The 19,835-nt window shown below is 47.0% G+C and overlaps 2 protein-coding genes across 3 annotated transcripts in view; one reads left to right on the top strand and one right to left on the bottom strand.

Moving 5' to 3' along the window:
* Positions 1-19,835, top strand: part of LOC134495801 (C-type lectin BpLec-like) — a 65,448-nt gene that overhangs the window by 33,572 nt on the left and 12,041 nt on the right. The window lies entirely within an intron of this gene.
* Positions 5,017-12,731, bottom strand: LOC134495799 (C-type lectin BpLec-like). 2 transcript variants are annotated; one of them, XM_063301456.1, is made up of 6 exons: positions 12,680-12,731; positions 12,439-12,517; positions 12,161-12,252; positions 7,040-7,180; positions 6,388-6,502; positions 5,017-5,328 (listed from the first exon to the last, which is right to left on the bottom strand). In XM_063301456.1, the coding sequence occupies exons 2-6, from the start codon at positions 12,503-12,505 to the stop codon at positions 5,261-5,263; spliced, it is 483 nt and encodes a 160-aa protein (XP_063157526.1). In that variant the 5' UTR covers positions 12,506-12,517; positions 12,680-12,731; the 3' UTR covers positions 5,017-5,260. The 2 variants fall into 2 exon arrangements, with proteins under 2 accessions (XP_063157526.1, XP_063157525.1); XM_063301455.1 differs by lacking the exon at positions 12,680-12,731 and having other exon boundaries at positions 12,439-12,571.

Raw genomic sequence — 19,835 nt, 5'->3', positions numbered from 1 at the left:
CCTTAGAGGCCTAACTCTGTAATCTGTTACCCAATTTCAGATGCCTCCTTTTGTACACATGTGCTGAGCTTTCAGCAGAAGAAACAAGATTTGCCTTTTTATAATAACCCATTAAGCTTCCAGTAAATGAGCCATAAAAGAAAGTGTGAGCTGATTCTCGCCTCTTGTGAACTCAGCTTACTTAAAGAACATAAAGAGATGTAATTTAAATAGGCATATGGAGGGGCCACACCTGATTGAATAAAGTATGTGTGTTTGAGTAGAAAGTAATCCCTGTGTCAGCAAACTGGCAGTTCCCCTCCAGCGGGGAGAAGGCCATCAGTCCCTCGGTGTCAGTCATAAGTCATGAAACTGATGGTCCCCAGTCAGTGGGCAGAAGAACATCAGACCTTCTGTGACTGTAGAGTCCCTGGAGGCAGGCATTTATTGATTCCCAGGAATGGGCAGAAAGTTGTCAATTCCCCAGTGAGGTGTGTGAGTGGAGAGAAAAGAATGCAAACAGATTCACCCTTCCTCAAGTTGAGCACAACAGCCCATCTTAGAGTCTCGGATAATGTTATCCTCAGAACAGTAATGTTCTGGGGGTGGGGGGAATCAAGTCTATGTCCTTGCCATGCTCCCTGGGATCTTCCATCATGGTTCTACTGTTGTGGGTGAGAATGGACGTTGGTGAAGACCAGTGGACAAACTGGCAGAACAAGCAAAAAATGTGTTCCACAGCAAGTTGTGTGGATCAGTCTGTAAGGCATTCTTGTGCTCTGGAGTGAGAAAACACCCCTAAAGGCAGATGAACCAACATGATTAGGTCAACCACATAGAATATGAAGGATATTGGGGCCTCACTACCCTCAGATAGCTGAACTTATATTTGGTAAGTCTTTGGATGGAAAACCACCAGAAAAGCAATAGCAAACCACATCCATGTTGTGGCCAATAGAGCTATGTGGATGTGTCCAAGTAGTCATCAGGAGTCAATCTCCACTTTATACTACCCTTTCAAGATTATTATGGCTGGAAGGACAGTTGAATCAGGTCTATCCAATTCAATCATTACTCTTTCTGTCTTTCAGTTATGAAGCTTGTCCTTGTTTAGCAACCACAACTGGAACCAGCAACTTAGTCACTAAGTGAAACCATGACTGTGCTTGTGGTCTTACTTCAAAACATATGACAGGTGGCTTCTGACCTCCAACACAGATACAAAAGTACATAAAATTTAATCTCTTACTATTAATTAAACATTTAGTAACATTATTTCCCTAAAATCAAACCATTTAATCATCAAAATCCAAAAGCAAAACTTCATTTTTTTTGTGTTACAAGCAAATAGTCCAAAAAGCGGACTATTAATACTGTAACTGGGTTTGTTTCCAAATAGAAACAAACCCAGTTACAGTATTTTCTCTTATCAATGCTGTCAGTTTAGCCATTTGTGCCAATTCCATTAACTTAATCATCCAATCCTCCATTGAGGGAATTTGTGCATCCTTCCACCTTTGAGCACAGCCTGCTCATTCCTTATGATATGAATATATATATATATATTTCTGTATTGTTTTGTGTGTGTGTGTGTTTGTGTGTGTGTGTGTGTATTAGTCTTACCTGCTTGCCCACTATCAAATGATAACAAATGGAAGGTCTTCTGCCTGCTCATTACAGAACCTCAAACATAAGTATTTACACACTCACCCAGGTTCAAAAAGTGTCCCTCGATATCCAGCTTTCGAGTTTCATGTTCTCCTGACACCACTGCTTTTATCTAGATCTCTGTTGGAATCTGGATGAAACCTGGGGCAGAAATGCTAAGGCAGAGCATGAGGTATTGTGTTTCCTTGTTGCACAACTATGAACAAGCTAAGCTGGGTGTCATGAGTGAGGATGGCGAGCAGGGGGCTCCCATCAAGGCTGTAAAGCACATGCGTAGTACTGAGAAATTAGGTGGCCATTCAAAGAGACACAGATTGGGCCTGCCTTAGTCTTTGGGGTTTATATGTCTGGGTTTTTCCCACGCTTCTTCAGTTTGTTAGGATTTTCTGTCTTATGTAGCAGTAATAAAACACTAGAGACCTATTCCTTGTCTCAGCGTGGTTCCTGGCTGTTAGGACACTGGGGGGCATTAAGAATGGAAGTGGAGAAACAAGCCATGCTATCCGTGATCTTGGTTGAGAAAGTATCCAGCAACACTTAAACTTCACAAGCAGCAACCAACATCTTTATAGCCCACACAGTGCCAATTTTAAGTTTGTTTTGGGTCTTATAGGAAACTTTAAGAAAACTGCAAACATGATCCATCAATTATCACAGATTCTTTCTTGACTGGAGAATTCCCCTAGGTGTTGACTTAACCAGGAAGTATTGGCATTGCATGCAGTGATTGGGCTACAGCAATCCGGTGTCTCGAAATAGCATCCTACCGTAGGGCTGATTTTGCTAGGGGGCCAGTGAACAAGGAATTGTGGGTAGGATAGGTACAGCAATGTGTGGACAGCTGCATCTAATGCCATTTGGAGGTAATTACCCATCTGGACAAATACCCAGAACCATAAGCAGGAAGAAAACTTGAGGAGGACTTTGTAAAGGTTGAAGGTGATAAGGTGGAAATCTCTGATTCTCACACAAGTGAAAGGAATGTTTGTATACAAGGGATGGATGGCTAGAAGCCACGTGGCCCTTGACTCAAAAAGATGGGAGGAAAAGACCCAGGATTTTAACCTTGGGACTGACATATGAAAAGGGCAGGATTCCTAAGTGTATATTAGATAGAGAATTCCTTACTCATTTATGGGTGTGTGTGTGTGTCTGAATTACGTTGGAAGAACTCCAAAACTCAGGGTTAGCCTAGAAAGATTTGATCTACATTACAATAGTCATGCAGTGCCGTGTGAAAAAAACAATGCCAGAGCAATTGCACACGACTAAATGTCTTCGGACAACACAGTGCAACTTCTTAACCTTTTATTTCACTTAGAGAGTATTTGTCAGCACCTGATCATTCGAACATTCACACAATCACAGTCAAGAGGCTGGGAAACCCTTATTCGCAGCTTGCCTTCTGTACCGTTCATTATGCTTCATTAAAACAGTTAAAGGAATCCCAGCCTCCTGACTGGGACTGTGTGAATTTTGTGTTGCCACAATTATTTTCAAAGCATGGAGTGGACTATACTGGCAATCACATTTTGTTTTTATATATTAAATAAATATGCACAGAGGGTGTACATTTACAGAAGGAATTCAAGCTTTGAAGCAGAACACTCCATTTCCAAACAAACACTTCATCCATCCATGGGTGGAAACCAGGTAGTTGGCTAGAATTAAATGAATGGGTGAAGAACTTCAAAAAGTCACACAAATGAAAGGCCATCTGTCATGTTCGCTGTTTCAATGTCTTTGATACATCGTAACGTTTCGCATGTCATTAGCTGGATGCGTGTTTCATCTTTCTCTGGAGGATGGGAGTATTTATCTTTTGGCTGTGCTTTGGAATGTGTTTGCATTATCTACTGCGTTCAAGGTTACTTTCCCAGGCTAGCAGCTCTGACGATTGCTAGCACCTGTGACGGGCGGGGCTGTTGCCAGGGAGGCGGGCTACGTTCGCACCGAGGGTTTTAAGTTTGTATTTGGCACGCTTTTGCTCATTCTCAGCTTTCTCTGTATTTGTCCTAAGTTCCTTAATAAATCAGATCTCATTTAGCAGCCTCTTGTGAGTCTGAGTATTTGGGGCTGGGCAATCATTACACCATCTGAGTCTCCATCCAGTTGGTGCCCATCATCCAAACCCAGAATAGACGGTTAAATGGGGCCTCAGGTATCCTAGAGGAGATAAAGGGGTTTGAGAGTCTTCCAGAAGGGGGAAGACCTTTAGGTCATCTGTGGCCTGGCTGAGGTTTTTGTGTGGGTCCTGGCATATCCCCTTTATGATATAAGGTAAAGGTAAAGGTTTCCCTTGACGTAAAGTCCAGTCGTGTCCGACTCTAGGGGGCGGTGCTCATCTCCGTTTCAAAGCCTTGGAGCCGGCGTTGTCATAGACACTTCCGGGTCATGTGGCCAGCATGACTCACGGAACGCCGTTACCGTCCCGCCGAAGCGGTACCAATTAATCTACTCACATTTGCATGTTTTCGAACTGCTTGGTGTGCAGGAGCTGGGACTAGCAACGGGAGCTCACCTCGCCGCGCGGTTTCGAACCGCCGACCTTCCGATCGACAGCTCAGCGGTTTAACCCGCAGCGCCACCGCGCCCCTTTATGATATACACTGATGGAATTCCTGGTGCAAAATTTCAGTAAATCCTGATTCTAGCACGCTAGCTTTCAGAAATGCAAGAGTTAGGAAGAGAAAGAGGAAACTGTTAAAAGAACTATCTAATATATAATATTTATTTAACTATCCAGTATGTAACAGACTTCAATGAATGTGATATAAACATTCAGAAATCTCTGGCAATTTTGCCCAGATACTGTATTTTTCTGTTGGAAGGCTCACTTGAGGACAGAATGCATTGCATCTGCGGATATACTACATGGATTTTTCCTTAATGGTATGTCTTCAACATGAAGAAAAAACAAATCAGGCAATGCTGGCACAAATGTCTAAGGCTTTCAGCATTTCTCTGTGCTAAAGCCGAAGTTCCTTTCTCCTCGACCTGGAGGATCTACCTGGCCACCACTTTTGTGAAATGCGCCAGTTTAATTTAGAAAAGATTGCTAGCCTGCCTTCATTTTTCCTCAGGTTCAGCAATGTCCTCAGGGGAAGTCCAAACAGGCAGGATGGTGGCCACCCAAAGGGTCACACCTACAAGAGGGCGGGGCTTTGATCACAATGCCAGGACAGCCATCTTATCCATGTTGACCTTGCCCACAGAAGCTGCTGCTCTAGCTCCACCCCTTTTCCCTTTGAACCTGCCCACTTTCCCCTGGCCCGCCCACTTTCTGAGTGAAGAGGCTCATTTGAAGGGGCTGCTGCGTTGAGAAGAGTTGCCCACCCTTGTTCAGGAATGAGAACAATCCACCAAGAATTATACATGCACTAGAACGAGTTTATTCACAGGACACTGTGACTGATAAGAGTCAAGAGAAGGAGGAGAACTCCTAGTCATCTCTTCTGAAGCAGGATTTGGAAGGGGCATAGATGAGAGCTGGTCTTCCATTCTGTGGGGTGGCGGGTGGTAATGAATGGCATGAAAGAGGCATCCACAGCGTAACCTGGTCTATCTTCACCTGATCCAATGGCATGCCCACAAGCAGAGGCTACAGGTGGCTCTACAGCTCATACTTGCAGATGTAGGCATTGAGTGTCTGGCATGCAATATCGTTCCACTCTTTAAAACCTAAAACGCCAAAGACAAGACAAGACGTCTCTTATTTCTGCTCCAGCCATTTGTTTTTGAAAACATGTGCATGCGATGTGCTGGAGATGGACAGCCATTTAGAAGATGACGCTTCTGGTTCTCATGATAAAAAGCAATCTGGGATTCCGGATTCCAGGGACAGGTTTTAGAAAACGAAGAGGAACTCCACCCTGGGGTTTGGGGGCCTCACGATCCCCATGCCTCCCTCGTATTTGGAGGTGATAGAGGCCTGTGGCAGTGGGACACCAAGTCCCCCAACTGATCTTTAGGGGCTCTGGAGCCTATTTGGAATATTCGCCTGTCAGACGTAGAACCGGCTTCCTTGAACATTCACTGGGTTGCCTGAGATGTCTTCTGCAAATCCACGCCCCACCCACGTACTCAAAGGCAGGATAGATATTTTGGGCAATGAGGGGGGCAATCGTGCATTCCCAAAACACACTCACGATGATAAACTAAGCAACTACTTGCCACCTTTTCAAGTCACTCCAAACCTGTTGCCAGAGGAGACCCGACATCCTACCTAACAAAGAGAGCGAGCCCTGCCCTCTTCCCCTCTGCAGTTGGTAGCACAGGTTGATTATATATGTCCACCCATCGTCCCCAGTGGTGATGGGAACTGTTCTAATGCACATAAGCCGTAAGTGTCAGCCAACCTTCCCAACGGGAGGCATCCAGTTGGGAAGGTTGGCTGACACTCATGGCTCAAGACGCAACTTAACTTTTGTAAAGTTGACCATTTTCCTGTAAGATCTTTGTGGGAAGAAAGGAAAAGACCTTTTCAGGCTGAAACTTGGCAGCCACAGGATTCAATGAAAAAAAAGGGGGAATGCAGGAAGGAAGCTTTCTTACAAATATGAGCTAGGGTCCTCTAACTTGTAAGATGTCTCCAAGCTAAGCAAGCGGCATCCTGTTCATTAAACCAAGGTCAAAACCAGGCTTGTGAACCTGGGTGAGAACCATGATGGGCTTAACCATTAGGAAATTCAGTGAGAAGCCTGAAGGTTTATTGCTCACCCATAAGAATCCGTGACCTACCTGTAGAAAGCCCCAGCTCCACACAGTACTCAGTATTACCATAATTGTCTGGCTGATCATTTATCCAGGCCTTGTAGTTGTAAGTTGATTCATCAGCCCACCTCCATTTCCTGTTCTGTTGAACAAAGGCAGAGCAGAAGACATGGACAAGGGAGTAAACAGCCCCTTGGATTCCATTAATTATGATAATGCAAGCTGCAAAGACTGGCTGCAACAAGTGGTTGGTGAGTAAGCAGTGATTAGACGGTGGCTCTGATGAACAGAGTAGACAATGGTCTCCCCAACTGCTGTAGGGGTGAGTGCCCAAAGCATCTTGCAAAGAATCCTTAGCTTTAAGTGCCAGCATGGAAGCACCATGCCATCAAAGGAAAGGAAAGAAACCTTCAAGTTCTGCTCAGTTATTTCCTCCTTATTCCCAGACTTTCTAAGTGCCACTCAGTCACAGCCATTGCAGGCTTGAAAGCTTCATGATTACCACCGCAGTTATCATCTGCTGAGATAGATTATGTTTTTTTTCTATTCCACATCACTGGGTGGCTTATAGAAGAGTACAAATTATTTGAGAAAGTTCTGGGATTTAATCAGGAAAATAATTGAGGCAAGGATGGAATGGCACAGCCAGACACTTCAGAATGGAGGAAGAGAGGCTCACCTGGTGGACATCATGAAGGCCAATCCAGACATTGCTTGGGTTGCGTTGGTAAGTGGAGATGTGCTGAGCCACCAAGAAAGTCTCAGCTTTGGTGAGGACAGAAGCGAGATGAGCTCCACGGCCATAGCTCTGGCACTCGATCTTAGAATTTAGGGAAAGAGAGAAGGAGATTTATATGCAGCACTGGGATATAGCAGAAGCCTACCCAATCTATATTTAATTTCGTCCTATTTTAAATCCCTGTTTTAAAAAAACATATATTTTAAAATGCCTACACTGAAGAATGTGTGTTAGTGGATTGGACAATACTGTTATTGGATCATCAGGTTGTCAGCTTATTATTCTTATCCCTGAAGCCATCAAGTCCAACTTTCTGCCCAGCGCAAGGATCAAGATTAACACAACTCCAAAAGATGGTGGTCAATCTGAAACACTCAATGAAGAAGAATTCACCACCTTTCTAGCTCTGGGTCATGGGCTCCCTTGTCTAACTCTTCTGTTTGGAAGTTTTTCCTAAAACTGAATTGGAATCTGCCTTCAACTGCAGTTATACTGTGAAATGATAGAGAACAGAAGGTCTTAGCGTCTTCTGTGCGATAGCCTTTCAGGTATTTGAAGAATTCTGCACTCTAGTCTTCTTGTCTAAAGACCAAATAAGCTGTGTCCTTCAATCCCTCTCTGTAAGATTTTTAGTCCACTTACAATCTTCAGCAAAGGATCGTTACCTTGACATGGCGCTGGAGCTTGAGCACCTCAATGATGCCATGAGCTAAACCATGAAGGGCCACCCAAGACGGGAAGGTCATGACAGAGAGGTCAGACTAAATGTGATCCCTGGGGAAGGTAATGGCAACCCACCGCAGTATTCTTGCTGTGAAAACTAAATGGATCAGTACAACCAGAGATATGTTGGTATAACATCGGAAGATGAGACCCCCAGGTCGGAAGATGGTCAAAATGCTACTGGGGAGGAACAGAGGATGAGTTCAACTAGCTCCAGACATGATGACGCAGCTAGCTCAAAGCCGAAAGGATGTCTAGCGGCCAACGGTGCTGGTGGTGAATGGTGAATCCGATGTTCTAAGGATCAACACACCATTGGAACCAGGAATGTAAGATCTATGAGCCAGGGCAAATTGGATGTGGTTATTGGGGAGATGTCAAGATTCAAGATAGACATTTTGGGCATCAGTGAACTGAAATGGACTGGAATGGGCCACTTCACATCAGATGACCACCAGATCTACTACTGTGGACAAGAGGACCACAGAAAAAATGGAGTAGCCTTCATAATTAATAGTCAAGTGGCTAAAGCAGTGCTTGGATACAATCCAAAAAATGATACAATGATCTCAATTCAAATCCAGGGCAAGCCATCTAACATCCCAGTGATCCAAATATACACCCCAACCACAGATGCTGAAGAAGCTGAAGTAGAGCAGTTCTATGAGGAACTGCAGTACCTACTAGACAATTTTGCCAAGACAACTCACTCTGCATAACAAACACTCTCTTCCAACAACCTAAGAGACGGCTTTATACATGGACTTCACCAGATGGGCAACACGGAAATCAGATTGACTACATCCTTTGCAGCCAAAGGTGGCGGACATCTATACAGTCGGTAAAAACAAGACCTGCAGCTGACTGTAGTTCAGATCACGAACTTCTTCTTGAACAATTAGGGATCAGACTAAAGAGATCAGGGAAGACCCACAGATCAGCTAGGTATGAGCTCACTAATATTCCTAAGGAATATGAAGTGGAGGTGAAGAATCGATTTAAGGGACTGGACTTAGTAGATAGGGTCACAGAAGAACACTGGACAGAAGTTCACAACATTGTTCAGGAGGCAGCAACAAAATACATCCCAAAGAAAGAGAAAACCAAGAAGGCAAAATGGCTGTCTGCTGAGACACTAGAAGTAGCCCAAGAAAGAAGGAAAGCAAAAGGCAACAGTGATAGGGGGAGATATGCCTAATTAAATGCAAAATTCCAGAGGTTAGCCAGAAGAGATAAGGAATTATTTTTAAACAAGCAATGCGCGGAAGTGGAAGAAGACAATAGAATAGGAAGGACAAGAGACCTCTTCCAGAAAATTAGAAACATCGGAGGTAAATTCCAGGCAAAAATGGGTATGATCAAAAACAAAGATGGCAAGGACCTAACAGAAGAAGAAGAGATCAAGAAAAGGTGGCAAGAATATACGGAAGACCTGTATAGGAAGAATAACAATATCGGGGATAGCTTTGACGGTGTGGTCAGTGAGCTAGAGCCAGACATCCTGAAGAGTGAGGTTGAATGGGCCTTAAGAAGCATTGCTAATAACAAGGCAGCAGGAGATGACGGCATCCCAGCTGAACTGTTCAAAATCTTGCGAGATGATGCTGTCAAGGTAATGCATGCTATATGCCAGCAAATTTGGAAAACACAAGAATGGCCATCAGATTGGAAAAAATCAACTTACATCCCCATACCAAAAAAGGGAAACACTAAAGAATGTTCAAACTATCAAACAGTGGCACTCATTTCACATGCCAGTAAGGTAATGCTCAAGATCCTGCAAGGTAGACTTCAGCAATTCATGGAGCGAGAATTGCCAGATGTACAAGCTGGGTTTAGAAAAGGCAGAGGAACTAGGGACCAAATCGCCAATATCCGCTGGATCATGGAAAAAGCCAGGGAGTTTCAGAAAAACATCTATTTCTGTTTTATTGACTATTCTAAAGCCTTTGACTGTGTGGACCATAACAAATTGTGGCAAGTTCTTAGTGGTCTGGGGATACCAAGTCATGTCTGCCTCCTGAAGAATCTGTATAACGACAAAGTAGCAACAGTAAGAACAGACCACGGAACAACGGACTGGTTTAAGATTGGGCAAGGAGTACGGCAGGGCTGTATACTCTCACCCTACCTATTCAACTTGTACGCAGAACACATCATGCAACATGCTGGGCTTGAGGAATCCAAGGCTGGAGTTAAAATCGCTGGAGGAAACATTAACAATCTCAGATATGCAGATGATACCACTTTGATGGCTGAAAGCGAAGAGGAACTGAGGAGCCTTATGATGAAGGTGAAAGAAGAAAGTGCAAAAGCTGGCTTGCAGCTAAACCTCAAAAAAACCAAGATTATGGCAACCAGCTTGATTGATAACTGGCAAATAGAGGGAGAAAATGTAGAAACAGTGAAAGACTTTGTATTCCTAGGTGCGAAGATTACTGCAGATGCTGACTGCAGTCAGGAAATCAGAAGACGCTTAATCCTTGGGAGAAGAGCAATGACAAATCTCGATAAGATAGTTAAGAGCAGAGACATCACACTGACAACAAAGGTCCTCATTGTTAAAGCAATGGTGTTCCCCGTAGTAACATATGGCTGCGAGAGCTGGACCATGAGGAAGGCTGAGCGAAGGAAGATCAATGCTTTGGAACTGTGGTGTTGGAGGAAAATTCTGAGAGTGTCTTGGACTGCAAGAAGATCAAACCAGTCCATCCTCCAGGACATAAAGCGAGACTGCTCACTTGAGGGAATGGTATTAAAGGCAAAACTGAAATCCTTTGGCCAGATAATGAGAAGACAGGACACCCTGGAGAAGAAGCTGATGCTAGGGAGAGTGGAGGGCAAAAGGAAGAGGGGCCGACCAAGGGCAAGGTGGATGGATGATATTCTAGAGGTGACGGACTCGTCCCTGGGGGAGCTGGGGGTGTTGGCGACCGACAGGAAGCTCTGGCGTGGGCTGGTCCATGAAGTCACAAAGAGTCGGAAGCGACTAAATGAATAAACAACAACAACCACTTACAATCCCCATTACATTTCTCTGAATCCATTCCTGTCTGTCTAAATCTTTCTTAAAATGTTGTGCTTATGAGAGGAGCCCAGTAGTCAATAAGGATTTGATCAAAGTGGAAAAAAATGGAACACTAATTTCTCCTTATTTGGAAATGATGCTTCTCTTGAATTAACCTAAAATGGCATTGCCTTTTTTTCCCCCAACCACATCAAACCACCAATTATATTCTCTCTGCAATCAGCTATTCCAAGACTTTTTCACCAATACAGTTCTCAAGCCAGGTGTCCCCAGCCTGTACTTGTATATTTTGTTTCCTAAGGGAGAAACTTTGTAAGCTCTCTATTAAATTACATTCTGTTACTATCATCCCATTTCAACGGGATCACTCTGAATTTCGTTTATGCCTTCTAAGATAGTATTAGCTTTCCCACCTGCTTTTAGGTCATCTGCGCATTTGTTAAGCTTTCCCACCACCTCTTCATTAAAGATAGACTATTCAATATTTCTAAACCTAGAGCACATACTGTATTATGTTTGCTCAGAGGCTATTCCCTTTGTGCAGGATGAGGTTAATTCACAAGTAACTCTGAACAATTTCCCTAACAATGACACCATTGCTAGTTTTCTTACCACGTCTTAATGCTGAAACATGTACCAATGAAGGGAGAATGCATACAAGGTAATGGAAACTTGGAGGATGTCTTTACGAGATTATAATTGATTTTATCTCCAGCTCAGTTATCGAGAATCTCCCCCTGCCAACCAGGAGCATCCACGGGGGGATAAAAATGCAGAAGAGGCAGCCCCAATCATGCAGTCAAAGCCTTGCTCCGTTTTACATGTGTCACACAGATGATGCACATAAAAAAGGGACAGAGCTTTGATCTCATGCTTGCAGCCACCATCTTAACTATTTTGCCGCCCTCCCATGGACGCCCCTGTTGCCAGATGAAAGGAAGTGTGGCCACACCTTCTTCTTGGAATGTGGGGTGCTAAAGGCAAAGCAGCCAAGCGGTGAGTCCCCCATTTCCCCGCTGCTCGGCCCCTTTCCATACCCCCACGTGCTTACCACCTCCACCCACCCAGAACACCGGGAGGGGGGCTCTACAAGTCTTCCAGTAACCCAATTAAAGTCCTGTGGGGGCCACCCTGAAATCTGGGGGACACATTGTGGCTCATGGTTCACAGATCGTTCGCCAGTGATGTACATGATCAGCATTTGAGTTCCATGTTCTACACTAGTGGGTGAAATGGCAGGAGACACACCTAAATCTAGATGCGTGGATTATACATTTTATTCATCTGGGCTGATGAGAAAAGTTTCTTACCTCAGCTTCTTGCCAGGTCAGCTTATTATCAAAATACGCATAACAGTTGCCCTGGTTTTGCATCCATTGCCTGGCACAGGAGCTGGCCTCAGCTGCACAGAGACAAAAGGATCAATAGGGAGGAAATGGGCATTTAATGGGTACTTCTTACTGGCCTCCCTTAAAGAAAGAAAATCCCATTTGATCTATACAGATTGTGTGGAAATGTCTACGGACCACTATCACTCATCCAGTTTATTTACTGTGAATACAAAGTAGATTTGGCTTCACAGACTCACCTTCTAAGAAAGGATTGGCAATCAGGAGTCCAAGGAAGCAAAGGCTGAAATAGGTGACAAGTCCCATCTTCTGGTGGACCTTCAAGGAGGAAATACCCATAAGTTCAAGAGCGATGTTCATCTGATATTGCATTGCAGAAGAAGGAAAACTACAAGCTACATTTGGTTGGAAGAGATAAAGAAAAACTTCACAGAAATTTATTTTCTACTGCTACAAATTTAGCTCTCTTCAGCCACTCACCTTGTGATGGTCTTCTCCTGGATGGATACAACTGGTGGACAGGTGAGCTGGAGGCGTCTCAGATGCTCTCTTGCTTTCTGAGAGCCTCTTATATAGATCCCAGGCAGACATGATGCAACACCAACAGAGCAAAGTCCATCCAGGAAATGCTGGTCCCCTTTCTTCAGTTTTGTATACTCAAGATTAAGATGAAACAGGTTCACCATTTCACTCCCCTTCAAAAGGGCAGAAAGGGCAGTGTGCAGCCCTTGACTTCAATGGGGAAAATAGATTTTTTAGAAAGACATGAAAGTGTGTGCCAGCTACACTCAGCACTTTTTCAGTGCAAGATTGGACTTACATGTCTCACTGAAACAGTCCAGAAAGTCAGATTAAAAATTTTGTAGCATATTTCATTTCCTGAGCTACCTTATATGAACACGAATTTCATACTTTTCAGGTTTCCTGAAACACCTACTCAACCTTGGCTGATGTCAAAAAGCTAAACTGACTTGGATGTAGCTGAACCTTGGGTGGGAGATCATTGAGAAATCCTGGGGCTGTAGATTAGGCTGGAAAGGCTGAGCTGTGATCCTGTTTCTGTGGTAGGTCTGTATGGCATCGTAATAGGCTTCACTGATTTCCTTATTTGTGTGTGTGTTTTAATATATACAGTATACGTGTACTTATACTGTTTTTATTATGTTTTACTCTGGTCTCCTGTTTATTGAAATTGTTATAAGCCACCTAGAATTGTCAGCTCTTATGTGTCATGACCCCGTTGCAAGGCACAAAGAGCCTCACAACATGGATCATGATCATTAAGAAAGAGAGGAAGAAGATAATTAAATCAGCGCTTAAACCAAGCACCCAAAGCACTCACACCCATGGAATCATATGCAGCTGAAAAGAAGGACTTCAGATAAGCAGCGATAAGCCGCATCTGGTGCCCTGGAGGACACACCTGGACCAAGAGGACAAGGACAGCCACCGGGAAAATGCCCACACAGCCATCAAGAAACCCATCAAGGGGGATTGGGGACAATGAAGGGTGGAGGAGCACGGGACCCCGCAAGAGGGTATAAACAGGACGCCTCACCACCGCACCCCCGTTCCTGTTTTTCTCTCTGTCAGTACCGTTTCAATAAACCGGAAATCCTTAATCCCTATTAAGTGAGTCCGTGTCTTATTCGGAGGAAGGCTGATCCTGACATAAAAACGGGAACGAACAAAAATTTTTTTACCTAGCACCATTCCAACCAGCTTGTGAGGGATCCAGCTAGGTATGAAGAACCACGGAGCACGGCAATGCAACCACTCGGCACCCGGCGAAGAGGCTCCCCTCGGGAGGGATGTGCCTGAGGTCCCGGCAGCGGAACGCCCAGGTAAGTATGGGATCCAACTCAGAGGAAGAGGAGTGGGGGGGGGACACCCAGTCGTCCCGTGGCCAGCGGGCCACAGGGCGCGAGATGGGGGGATCCCCTCTAGGTTCGCCCGAGACCCCGGCAGGACCGAAGGATGGACTGTCGTCCACGACGGCCGGAGGCGAGAACGAGTGGAGAGCCGAGTGCACCGAGTGCGGGAGTCTGCAGATGGTGGCGAGGCTGGACGCGCTGGAGGAGGGGGTGCAAGTGATACGGCTGCTGCTCCAACAGCTGACGGCGGCACAGGAACCCCATGGAGGCAGCATCGTGGAGGTGCACCCGGACGAGAGACGGCGGGATGACCTTGCGGGTGGCGGTGGCTATGGCGGAGCCCGGTTCAAGGAGCCCACCCGACAACTGGAGGTGCACCTGGACGAGAGGCGGAGCGGCGATCCAGCGGACGGCGGTGGCTACGGCGGAGCCTGGTTCCAAGAGGCCACCAGATGGACAACATCCCACCCTCCCACCCTGCTGATGAGATGACCTACTTGCAAGGAGACCCAGCGAGAGACGACACCGACACCACCAGACGCCTGGAGCCGATTCGACCCGCACCAGCCCCCACGCAGCACGCCTCATGGCCCAGATGTGACCTGGAGCCAGGCCAGAATGGCAGCCAAGGACTTTGGCATAAAGTTTGACGGGGACCCCTCGAAAATCTCCTTTTTCTTGACAAATGCGAGATACTACCTAGAAGAATGGGGTCCCTGTTTCAGGACTGAAAGGGGCAAAGTCAATGCCCTCGCCATAAAACTAAAAGGAGGGCCGCAGATTGGTATGTCCAATTGTGCCAATCAGGCGCCCGGGCGCTGCAGGACAGCACAGAATTCCTTCGAGCGCTGGAACTGCACTTCAGGGACCCCCTGGAGCAAGAAAGAGCAAAAAGGACTCTGAAAATGCTACGGCAAGGACAGCGCTCCATGGCAGAGTATGCCATGGAGTTCCAAGCCCTAGCTGGAAAAGTGGAAGTCTGGTCTCAATCGACCCTGATTGAGAAATTCAAAGAAGGACTTAACTTGAACGTGCTCCGGTGGGCACTCTGTCGCAACAACCCCAACTCCCTGACCGAGTGGATCCGGCTGGCAGGGGAAGCAGAGGACGCCCACGACACGTTCCGCCAAGCCCAGAGGGAAGCACAGCAGGCGGAGGCAGCGAGACCATCACGGACAGCTGCAAGGCCAGGGAAGGTGAGATCCCAACCGTGGAAGGAGGAATGGGACCGGCGCTTCGCTAAAGGGCAGTGCTTCACGTGTGGCAGGGATGATCATAAGGCGGCAGCTTGCCCCAAACAGACACCCAGAGAGAGCACGCGGAGGGCACCAGCCGCACCAACCCCAGCGCCAAGAAAGCGACCAGCAGCGAGGGGAGAGTATCGAGCCAGACAGTTCCCCTACAGCTCAGAGGAGGAGGGAAGCAATCCCGACGAGCCGACGGGAAACGCCAGCCACCTGGCCTAATGGGCGCCAAAGGACAGGTGGAGAAGAGCAACAGGCACACCGACAGAGAGGTGAGTGAAGAATGCCCCACCCTCTACATCCGTGTCACCCTCACCCATGGGGAAAAGACTGAAAAGGTCTGGGCACTGATTGACTCTGGCTGCTCTAAAAGCTTAATGCACCCAGACCTGGTAGCCGCGCTTAACCTCTGCTGCTATCCACTTCAGCACCATGTGGTGTTTACTCAGCTTGATGGATCAGCAGCGGGAGGGGGCCCGGTCACCCAATACACCGGCGAAACTGCGCTACGGCTCGGCAGCCACGAGGAAATATTGGCTTTCATCGTGGCACCGGTGGGGCAACCCCTACTGATACTAGGGATCCCATGGCTCATGCAGCAAAACCCAGTCATCAATTGGAAAACCAGAGAGATCAAGTTTGCTGACGGGCACTACCAAGCACCCACAGGGGACAGGATCCCCCGGGCAGCAATGGGAAGGGCAACGACGACCTCGGAGCACAGAGCGACGGCATTGCCGGACGGCCTGCCACCAAACTACGCGGACTTTGCAGATGTCTTCACGAGAAGGAAGCGGACAGACTCCCCCCTCACAGAAAAACAGACTGCTCCATCGAACTGGTCCCGGGTGTACCTCTACCCAAACCCAAAATATATGCCATGACCCTGAGGGAGCTGGCAGCGTTAAGGGACTTTATAGATAAGAACTTGGCGAGGGGTTTTATCGAGCCTGCAAACTCCCCAGTAGGAGCGCCAGTCCTCTTTCGGGAAAAAAAGGATGGGTCACTGCGGCTCTGCACAGATTACCGGGGCCTGAACGCAGCATCTGTATCCAATAAAAGCCCACTGCCCCTAATAAAGGACATGTTGTCCCACCTGGCAAAGGGCAAGGTATTCTCTAAACTAGACCTAAGGGAAGCCTATTACCACATAAGGATACGGGAGGGGGATGAGTGGAAAACGGCCTTCAACTGCCCATTGGGGTCGTTTCAATACAAGGTGCTACCTTTTGGACTGGCAGGGGCACCGGGTGTATTTATGCAATTAATCAACGAGGTCCTGCGTGACCACCTTTTTAAGGGGGTGCTGGTTTACCTCGATGATGGGCTAACATACACTGAAACAGAGCGTGAGCACGAACGGTTGTTAAGGGAAGTGCTCGAGAAACTTCGCAAGGCAGAGCTATTTGCCAAGCTCTCCAAGTGCGAGTTTCACAAACAACAAATGGACTATTTAGGGTACAGGATTTCGGAAAAAGGGATTGAAATGGACCCGAGCAAGGTCCAAGCAATACTGGCGTGGGAGCGCCCACACACGAGGAGACAACTTCAAAGTTTCCTCGGATTCACGAATTTCTACCGGGGGTTAATCCCGGGGCTGGCAGAGATTGTACTGCCCCTGACCAACCTCCTAAAGACCAAGGGCTTGGGGGACACTCGCAAATTGAGAAACCCGGGGGCGCTGCTAAACTGGACAGCTGACTGCCAAATGGCGTTTGAGAGACTAAAAAACCTGTTTACAGCTGAGCCAGTATTACAATACCCCGACCCCACCAAGCCCTTCGTGATGCAGGTAGACGCCTCCAACTTCTCCATTGGAGCTCTCCTGCTCCAAAGGGACTCTGACAACCAGCTGAAACCCTGCGCGTACCTCTCCTGCAAATTCTCCAAAACGGAGCGGAGATGGCACGTATGGGAAAAGGAGGCGTTTGCAGTGAAAGCAGCTCTGGAAATGTGGAGGCACCTGCTGGAAGGGGCCGCCTGCCCCTTCGAGGTCTGGACAGACCACAAGAACCTGGAGGCCCTCAGCACGCCTAAACGCCTCAGCCCGAAGCAGGTGTGCTGGGCACAGTTCTTCAGCTGGTTCAATTTCACGCTGAAATTTATACCGGGCAGGAAGAACTTCCTGGTGGATGCCCTCTCCTGACGGCCACAGGACGACACGCAAGCCTCAGACATCGTGGGGACGGTATGGACCAACAATCAACTGGGCTGCCCAGCTGTCATGCGCAGCCAGACGAGTCAGCGCATGCCAGCACGAATGCAAGAAAACGAACGGAGCCACCATTCAATTTCACCCAACTGGCAACAAAGACTCGCACAAGCATTACAAACAGATACATGGTTACAAAACAACCGACACCTTGTATCTATCAAGGACAGCCTAGCCTGGAAAGAGAAAGCCTTGTACGTACCAGAGTCACTGCGGGGGGAAGTTTTAAACCGATCACACAATGACAAAACGGCGGGACATTTTGGGTTCGTAAAAACCCTACATTTAACAAGACGACAATTTTGGTGGCCAACCCTAAGAAAAGACATTAAAGACTACGTCGCCACCTGTCCCACATGTGCCACCTCCAAACGGAAGGGGGGGAAACCTCAAGGGCTGCTGCAGCCAGTAGCCAGCCCCTCTCGCCCCTGGGAAGAAATTTCCTTGGACTTTATAGTAGACCTCCCACCCAGCCAAAGGAAAACAGTCATCTGGGTGGTAAAAGACTACTTTTCAAAACAGGCACACTTTATCCCTTGCGCGACCATCCCCACCACGCAACAACTAGCACGCCTGTTCCTGACACACATATACAGGCTTTTGTCGTTTGGTGACCGATAGGGGCACACAGTTCACGTCAAAATTTTGGAGGGAATTTTTAAAACTCATTGGCACCAAACAGGCACTGTCCACTGCATGGCATCCACACACAGACGGATCTACGAAGATCCTAAACTCAACCCTTGAACAGTTCCTGAGGACATTCATAAATTACCAACAGGACAACTGGGTGGACCTGCTACCCTTTGCAGAGGTAGCCTACAACAATGCAGTGCACCAGAGCACTGGCCACACCCCATTTAAGGTGGTCTATGGAAGGGACTTTGTGCCAATACCAGAACTACCGCAACCGGATGCCCCACCCTGCTCACCAGACGACTGGGCGGCACAACTGGCGACAACCTGGCCAATCATCCAAACGGCCCTCGCAGACGCACAAACCATGTACAAGAAATATGCAGACAATCACAGGGTGGAGGCACCGAACTACAAAGTGGGAGATAGGGTCTACCTCTCCACTAAGTTCATAAAAACCTCACAACCCTCGAAGAAACTGGCACCGAAATTCATCGGACCTTTCAAAATCACAGAGGTAATCAATCCGGTGACATTCAAACTGGAACTGCCACACAATCTATGACGGATCCATCCGGTATTCCACTGTGCCTTGCTGAAACCAACAAGTCCATCCAAATGGCACGTGGAAGACCCACCAGCCCCACCCATCATGATAGATAAACAACAGCATTTTGAGGTACAGGAGATACTGGACTCAAGAAGGCAAAGGGGTACTCTACAATACCTCGTTAAATGGAAGCATTTCCCACACCCAGAGTGGGTCCAGGCACAACACGTCTTAGCAAAACAACTGACTAGACGGTTCCACGAGGCATACCCAGAGAAACCAGCACCCTAAAGACATCTTCGGGGGGCAGCATGTCATGACCCCGTTGCAAGGCACAAAGAGCCTCACAACGTGGATCATGATCATTAAGAAAAAGAGGAAGGAGATAATTAAATCAGTGCTTAAACCAAGCACCCAAAGCACCCACACCCATGGAATCATATGCAGCTGAAAAGAAGGACTTCAGATAAGGAGCGATAAGCCGCACCTGGTGCCCTGGAGGACACACCTGAACCAAGAGGACAAGGACAGCCACCGGGAAAACGCCCACACAGCCATCAAGAAACCCATCAAGGGGGATTGGGGACAATGAAGGGTGGAGGAGCATGGGACCCCACAAGAGGGTATAAACAGGGCACCTCACCACCGCACCCCCATTCCCGTTTTTCTCTCTGTCAGTACCGTTTCAATAAACCGGAAATCCTTAATCCCTATTAAGTGAGTCCGTGTCTTATTCGGAGCGAGGCTGACCCTGACATTATGGAGGTGGCCTATACAAATAATCTCCATAACAATCGCAATTTTAGGTCACTTACAACTATCATAGCTGAAAGGTCATCCCAGAAAAACGCAACAGCAAATCACTTAGTGCTGTTGCCAAAATAAACAAGCAAATCAGTGATGATGTGCCCATGAATTTAGCAGGAACTGAACATTGACCCTAAAAATGGTCCAAAAATTATGCTACTAGAATTCAGTAATGCAACTGCAGGTCCTGAACAACTGTCAATGAGAGGTTGGGAGTTGCATGTTGTCCCCAGTCTGTGGGATGCCCACCCTTCTGTTAGGACAATTCCATTTCCCTCCTCCCTCCTTCCTTCCTTCCTTCCTTTTCTTGGAT

The sequence above is a fragment of the Candoia aspera genome, chromosome 4 (genome assembly GCF_035149785.1).
Source record: "Candoia aspera isolate rCanAsp1 chromosome 4, rCanAsp1.hap2, whole genome shotgun sequence".
NCBI classification, from domain to species: domain Eukaryota; kingdom Metazoa; phylum Chordata; class Lepidosauria; order Squamata; family Boidae; genus Candoia; species Candoia aspera.
The sequence above is the reverse complement of the archived record's forward strand: the minus strand, read 5'-3'. Positions and strand labels throughout refer to the sequence as shown.